General features: G+C 39.2%; 1 protein-coding gene across 1 annotated transcript; it reads left to right on the top strand.

Annotated features, from left to right (window-relative positions):
• Positions 1 to 2,165: 2,165 nt before the first annotated feature.
• On the top strand, positions 2,166 to 3,095 carry LOC102488805 (olfactory receptor 7A17). The gene has a single exon (XM_006150813.1). It carries the CDS (start codon positions 2,166 to 2,168, stop codon positions 3,093 to 3,095), a length of 930 nt encoding a protein of 309 aa, XP_006150875.1.
• Positions 3,096 to 8,267: the final 5,172 nt, after the last annotated feature.

Here is an 8,267-nt window from a genome sequence, read left to right as displayed (position 1 = left end):
CGCTTAATTACTTTGAGAAGTTTTTTCATGGAAACCTTTGCATCTTCTAAGTATACCATCAAGACATCTGCAAATAAAGATATCTTCTACACTTCTTTGCCTATTTGAATGCCTTTTATATTGTTCTCTTATCTGATTGCATTAGCTAAGACTTCCAGAACTGTATTAAAAAGCAGTGGATATCGAAATGGTCTCATTGTAAGTCAAACAATTTGATTGAAAGTATATACAAAAAACAAATAAGATATTGTATGTATCCACTCAATATATACCGACTATCCGCACTCTATAATAGAGAGCAAAAATTCGGAGGACATAAAAACAGTGAAGGTACTTAATGAGAATAGGACAGTGTGGAATGGGGTAAGTGAAGAGAAGAGGATAGAGAAAGATAGCAAGTGAACAATAGAGAGACAGGACGTTAGTGAGAAACAGATAGGGGTTATTAACTGTTGATGATGACATGTATAGTATTCTCAACTGGATTGGTCTGAGAAGTATTTCATGATGGGCAAAGTATTTTTACAAGCAAAACGAGAAATAGCAATTGACTGTTTTATAAAAACAATTAGAATAATAAAAATAATGATTGGGGAAAACAGAAAAGATATGGAATGTTGAAGTGGGGAGATTAATGTCTCTGTACTGACTGACATGCATGGCATTCCCTTTTGAAAAAACAATGTAATACACTGTAAAGTTATATGTAATCCAATGTAATATAAAGAAGATTATGATGATAAAAAAAAAGAAGTGGAAAATAGTGGAGATGAAATGCATGAGAAAAAAATATGGAGAGGACTGTGGCAAACTGACAATATTTGGCATAATGACAGTAATTCCACAATGATTTTCCAATGAGGTAAAATTTATCAAAATACATAACACTAACATGGGGAAAACTGAAAATGTATAAAAATTCCACATAACTTCACAAGCTACAGATCTGGTATTTGGTCTGAGTCCTTCCAAATGGTTATCTTTCAAACTAGCTGTTTCCTACTGCCATAAGCAAGATCTTCAACTATGATCTTCCACATTAAAACAACTCCATTTAGTGTCATTCCAAGTGATTTCTTCCAGGTGACCTTTTAAATTATCATAAATACACACACAAGCATACACATACATGCATATATATATGTGTGTGATATTTACGGATTATATTTACTATATCTGTGTATCTTTACAGCATACCAAATGAATTTTCTCATTATGAATACACTATATATTAGTCCAGTCAACGATATTACCATATACATAATTTTCAGTGGATAATTTCCCATTAGTGTGTTCCCTAAATATTTAGCTTCTTCCTTCTCCCCTTTGATTCCCTCCCTCTCACGTTGCCCTATTTCTCACCCTCCTCCCACTCTATGTCTAGTATCCACAGTTTCTCTCCCTGCCTTTATACCTCCAATCTTTCAGTTTTTGCCATAGAGGGCCAACATTTGGTAAATATTGAGTGGGGACACGCAATACCTCTCTTTCATAGCCTGGCTCGCTTTGCTTAGCAGTAAATCTTCCATATTCATCCACTTTCTTCGTTTTATAGCTCTGTTCACTCGTTGTCTAAATAGCGTCTAGATCATGTCAAAATTTAATTTATATTTTCCAAATGCACGATGTGTTTTGTCATTAAAACTATAGATTACAGGGACCAGCAGTTAGCCTAATGGCTATGTCACTGGACTGCCATGTAGTCGACCGTGGTTCGAGTTCTGGACCTGGTGGCTTAAACTCAGGCCAGGAGAGTAGGTGTGCATGCCCAAGATTCCGAGAGGAGAATGGAGGAGAAGGGACTGCGGTGTGACCATCCCCCCTGGGGGGTGATTTCTCACTTTCTGTCTCTCTGTTTCTTTCTGTCTTTATGGCAAGCGCATGTGCCCCAGAGCAAAAACCTCCCCCCCCCAAAAAAAAAAGAACAAACAAAAAACTATAGAGTATATGTCTTTGGGGAAAGGCTGAGTAAGACTGAAATTTCTAATCAGAGAAGTCCTAAAGGGGTCAGAGCCACACACGAAATAAAGAAATTAAGTTCCTGAGTGCAGAATACAAATGATAGCATTCGTGACAGGTAAGTGGTCATGTGTACCTCAAATCCTTTCTCTCTCTCTCTCTCTCTCTCTCTCTCTTTTTTTTTTTTTGTTAGTCACATCAGCCTCATGGAACCAGGGAATGATACAGATATTTCAGAATTCTTTCTTCTGGGACTTTCAGAGGAACCAGAATTGCAGCCCCTCATATTTGGGATTTTCCTCTCCATATACCTGGTCACCTTGTTTGGAAACCTGCTCATCATCCTGGCCACCATCTCAGACTCCCACCTGCACACGCCCATGTACTTCTTCCTCTCCAACCTGTCCTTTGTGGACATCAGTCTCACCTCTGCCACTGTCCCAAAGATGCTGGTGAACATCCAGACTCAGAGCAAGGTCATCACTTATGTGGGCTGCATCACCCAGATGTTCTCTTTCCTACTTTTTGCAGGGTTGGACATCTTTCTGCTGACCGTGATGGCCTATGACCGGTATGTGGCCATCTGTCACCCCCTGAACTACACTGTCATTATGAACCCCCAGCTGTGTGTGTTGTTAGTCCTTATAGCCTGGATCACAAGTGTCCTGAATTCCTTGTTACATAGCTTAATGATGTCACAACTATCCTTCTGTACAGATCAGGAAATCCCCCACTTTTTCTGTGAATTCAATCAGGTAGTTCACCGTGCCTGTTCTGATATATTTTTTAATGACATGGCGATGTATTTTACATCAGGGCTGCTGGGTGGTGGAACCTTTTCTGGTATCGTTTTCTCTTATTCTAAAATAGTTTCCTCTATATATAGAATCTCATCCACTCAGGGGAAGTATAAAGCCTTTTCCACCTGTGTCTCTCACCTGTCAGTCGTGTTCTTATTTTATTGTACAAGCATGGGTGTGTACTTTAGTTCTGCTGCTACCCACAGCTCACACTCGAGTGCAACAGCCTCAGTGATGTACACTGTGGTCACCCCCATGCTGAACCCCTTCATCTACAGTCTCAGGAATAAAGACATAAAGAGGGCCCTAAAACGATTAATCATAGGAAAGCAATAATCAGGCCATTTTTCAAATGCACACAGGATTGCAGCTATAAAGTCCTCACACTCAGAAATTGCAGTTAAAAATAGATTGTAGAACCAGAATTTCATCTATCTCTTTACTTTAGTTTCAATCTCTTTGACCTCAGGTTTATACAACTTAAGGGTTTTTTTTTGTTTTGTTTTGTATTTTTGTTTGTTTGTTTTTTATAAAGTGTTCTCTCTCTCTGACTCCAACGGTTTTTTTCCTTTTGTCATTTACATACTTTCTCATATTTATTGTCAAAGTAAGATCAGGAACAATTAGAAGATCCCCATGTTTCTCATATAGCATGAGCATCCTTTATCCCCAAATCCAAAATGTTCCAAAATGTAAAACTTTCTGAACAAAAGTATAAAATTTCATACTTGACCTCATGTGATACGTCACAATCAAAATGCTGCCATGTGGGACCAGAAGATGTCCTAGTAATTAAGGTGCTGACTCCCACACGGCCAACTGGGGTTCAAGTCCCATACCTGAGGCATGAAACTTATGCAGGGTGCTTGTGTGTGCATGCCTAAAATACCATTAGCAGAATGGAGGAGAAGGGATTGCAGTGTAGTCATTCCCCATGGGGATGATTTCTCACTTTCCCTCTCACTTTCTATTATCCGTCTTTCTGGTAAGTGCACCTCCCTATGACATTATTTCATTATATCGTCTTGCTATTTCTGCTTTCATTTTTCACGATTGTCTACATATGACTCCTTCTATTGTTCTCAAGAATATCCCACCCTTTAAACATTTTTGTAATAGGGCCAGTAGATTGCATGGAGGTTAAAGTGGCTGGATCCCAGATGGCCGACTTCATGGTTTGAGTCCCAGAAAGAGCAGCTTGAAAATCATTCTGGGGGTATGTGCATGTGTGCCCAAAATCCCAAGAAGAGAATGGAGAAGATTGCGTCTTGGCCATCCCGTGTGTGTGTCTGTGTGTGTGTGTGTGTGTGTGTATATGTGTGTGTGTGTGTATGTGTGTGTGTGTGTGTGTGTGTGTGTGTGTGTGTGTGATGGTGGTGAGTGGTTTCTCTCTCTCTCCTGCCCTCTATTGTATCCAGTGAGTACATGTGATCTATAGCAAAAATAAACAAATAAATAAATAAACAAACATTAAAGTGGAGGTAAATCAAAAATCTGTGTATTTATACTAAATTTAGTTTCTCTGCCATTTTATAAACTTTCTCCCATCTTCATGATGAAAGGATGACTCAAATGAAGAGCTTCAGTCTCTTCCCAGCATAGCCTGTATAATAGACACTTGTGATTCAGGGGCACAACTGATTACCTCAAAACATTCATGTCCTGCTAACCTTTCCTAGTTACCTAGAAGGGAAACCCAAATGTATTCTTTTAAATACAGTTATATGAAATAAACATGAATATCCATGTAATCAAGAATGTTGTCTTAAAATATCAGAACAAATGCCAATAACGAAGAGGCAGCAGAATTCTCTGAATGTCTGCATTTTGTTTTGTTTGGATTAATTATTGTAATGTTGACCTATTGCTACATAATAAGTCACCCCAATAATTCATGGTTTAATATCATGCTTTTGTAATACACTGGAGTCAATATTGGTGAAATCTTCTTGTTGTGAATTAGGACATATGAATTGTGGAGTGGACAGAAAAACTTTCCGTATCTTAATTTATTCTTGAATTCTAAAATGAAAGGAAAATTTAAGAGAGGAAGATCAAGGAAAGTGGTGATATCTTACAATGGCTTTTATAGCTTCTTCTTAAGCATTGACCATGTCTGGCTGCTCACCTTCTATCAACCGAAACATGTCACATGTCTAAGCTCAAAGTAAACCATTGTAGGAATATACAGTCCTCCCAACTGAGGTAGCCACAAAACACATAGCTAATGGCAGAGAAACATAATCTAACTAAGGAGACTAAGGGAGTGAGTAAATAAGTGAAAAATAAAATTGTCTACCCAGGGGATAGACAGAAACATAAACATTCCATATATCTGTTGATGTTGTGTGTTTATGAATGATATGCTGTAGGCTTGCACCAACATAACAAGAGTTCCTTAAAGAGTTGGAAGAGTTCCTAGAAGACTTGGAGGAATAATTTCGTGCTCCAAGAAGTATCAGCCTCTGAGAGATTCCCTGGAGTGAAACATAGGACAATTTAAAAGAGCCTAAAAATTCTTGTTTGTTCTTTAAATTGCCAGAGGGTGAGTGAGTTCAACTGAGAGAGAGAGAGCTTGAGAAAAAGGGGAAGAAGGAGAAAGCATCCCCTCAATGGGACAAGGTCATGTCACAATATTTCTTCTCTATTTCTCCATCCTGCCCTGATTTGAGTCATGCACTCACACACATCCAGCATGTTTTTCAAGCTTCTGGATTTGGAATCCAAACCATAGTCAGCCATGTGGGATCTGGCTTCCTTAGCCACTGGGCTATCGGGTTATCGAGAGTCTACGACTTTTTAAGATGATCATTTGAAGTCAACATGAGGGCATCATTGATGAGTACAGCAAAGCATACCTCATCAAATATTCCCAAGAGCCATTGTCCCTGACTGAGAACCACTGATCCAGAAATTGAGCACTGGAAGCTTACTGAGAGAATTGCTAACAAGGCATCATCCCTTACTTGGTTAAAATGTTAGGCAGTGTAAGGTCCCACATAGTAAAACTCTCCTGAGCACCATTTGGTATTCCCTCAGGCCTGACAAGGAACCAAGGCTGACCTTCTCCTTAATTGGTCTTGGCAAGAGATCACACTCCAGGTGCTGCTACTGCAAGGTCACACTGTTCCAGGAAGGAGCAGGTAAAGACCCAGAGTGAGAACTGAGAGGTCTAAGTCCCTAGAGATGTAGCAAAAAGACTCACCAAATGTTTGATGAATGCTTATTCCACTAAGCCTAACTCCCCTGCACATCAGTTGCACAGTCTCTCAGAATAGCTTGATTACCATATAAAAGAAACTCTCTTCCTCCTAGGAAGGGGCTGGAGCAACCCCAGCTTCAGACCCTCAGATGATCTTTCTCTCAATAAACTTCCTTTTTCTTTTTTTAGAGAGAGAGATTCTTTAAGGGTGAGAGATGGAGGGAGAGTGAGAGGAAAGGAATCAAGGAGACAAATAGAGAGGCAAGTCATCTAAGAGACACAAGAAATGGATCATTGTTGATAGTAACATGTATGAAATATTCAACTGGACTGGTGTGGGGTGTATTCATGTTGGGTAATTTACTTTATAAGCTGTAGTGATGTATACGGATTGAATGCATAAAATAAAATAATAAAAAGATAATAAATTTTGTTTTTAAAAAGAGAAATTTTTGCTATAAGGCACATTCACTTATAAGAGACAGAGGAAAAGTGAGAAATTACCACCACCACCCCCCCAGGGGATGACCATGCTGCAATCTCTTTTGCTCCATTCTCTTCCTGGAACTTTCTTTGTTTCTTGACATGATATCTCCTGAGTCTTACTCCAGATGTGACAAACAGGTCACTCAAAGCTTTTGAGATCTACTTCTACAATGAAGAATAAAGGCACTTTTGTTGTTGTTGTTTTTGTTAGAGGGTATGTGAGCCTGCCAGAGAGGAATTGAAAGACACAGAGAGAATAGGAGAAGAGAAATCACCCCCCATGGGTAATGGTCATGCCACAATCCCTTCTCCATCTCTCCCTCCTTTCAGGATTTTAGACCTGTGCACCAGAAGTGTTTACCAAGCTGTGAGGTCTGGGACTCGAATTGCACAGTTGGACATATGGGAACAGTGCCTTAATCAGAAAGCCATGCAACTGGCTTGAAGAAGGAAGTTCTTAATAGCAGAATATCACAGAAGGAACTTGTGTAAAACTTAGACTCTTTCTTTCTTCTCTCTTTTTAAAATTTGCTCTAGGGTATTTGTGCTCACTGGAGAAAGAGAGGAAAGTGTGAAAGTACGCTTCCAGCAGGGATGACCACATTGCAATCGCTACTCCTCCATTCTTCTCTCAGGATTTTGGCCACACATGCACATGTGTCCAGTGAATTTTTTAAGCCACCGTGCAGGACTTGAACTAAATGCACAATCAGCCATGTGGGGTCCAGCCTCCTTAAGCACCAAGCTCAGCTGGCCAAAATCAGATGATAACTATAAGACATGAAACTTACGTTATGGTGAATAATATTTCAACATATCTGTAATAATGAAACAAAATTTATGGTGGGTGGCAACAGGTGGCATGGTGTATAAGGCACTAGACTACCACATGACTGACCTTGGTTTGAGTCCTGTACCTGGTGGCTTGCTTTCTCACCTTCTTTCTTTCATTATTCATATTTATTTATTTATTATTCATACATTACATTGCTATACATCATTTAGATTGTGAAGAGTCTTTACCCAGCATGATATACAACTCAGTTCAGCCCATTTAAGATCACCGTAAACATCCTCGTCATCAGATAATAAACCTTATGTGTGTCCAACAAGTGTCTTACCTCTCCATTTTCCTCCTAAATTTCCTATGCTCTTTCCTCCAACACTCTCTTTCCACTTTGTCTCTGGTGTCCATTACAATTTTTAATATTTGTATGTTCTCCAGTCTTTCAGTCTCTATCATAAAGTGCGGAGAGTCGGTATATGTTAAGTGGAGAATACAATGTCTCTCTTTTATAGCCTGACTTGCTTCACTCAGCAACAAATCGTTCATATCCATCCACTTTCTATCAAATTCCAGAGCCTTGTTGTTTTTTATGGCTTTCTCACCTTCTATCTCTGTCTCTCTCTTTCTCTCTGGTGAGCACACATATAACAATTTTTAAAAATAATAATGGAAAGAAGGCTAAATAATTCTTAAAATTATGATAAGGGAATAACTGATAGCTCTTAATTTGGGATATAGGTATGAAATTGTAATTGCTTTGGCAAAGGTCTCATGAAGCCAAAAAATGGAGTGCCTGTAGTTAAAAAACATACCTCTGGAGGAGGTTCCACGTGGCTCCTGCGAACTAGGTATTGCAGGGCATAGGAGAAATGACTTCTACTGATAATTCAGCCTACAGCAAACAAGCTAGCACGATCACAACAGAACGGCAAAGAGATTATAGATCACCTCCATCTGCTTGCTCCTGAACATTCAGACTGAACTTCAAGAATTTGAAAGAAACACACCATCCATCAGATGACAAGAAATCACC

This window comes from Tupaia chinensis, unplaced genomic scaffold (assembly GCF_000334495.1).
Source record: "Tupaia chinensis unplaced genomic scaffold, TupChi_1.0 Scaffold000300_1, whole genome shotgun sequence".
In the NCBI taxonomy this organism is placed as follows: domain Eukaryota; kingdom Metazoa; phylum Chordata; class Mammalia; order Scandentia; family Tupaiidae; genus Tupaia; species Tupaia belangeri.
Note: the sequence above shows the minus strand (reverse complement) of the source record. Positions and strands in the feature narration are given on the sequence as shown.

Bases quoted from the DNA above. Each gene is read 5' to 3' on its own strand.
- LOC102488805 (XM_006150813.1), top strand. From the start codon at position 2,166: ATGGAACCAGGGAATGATACAGATATTTCAGAATTCTTTCTTCTGGGA.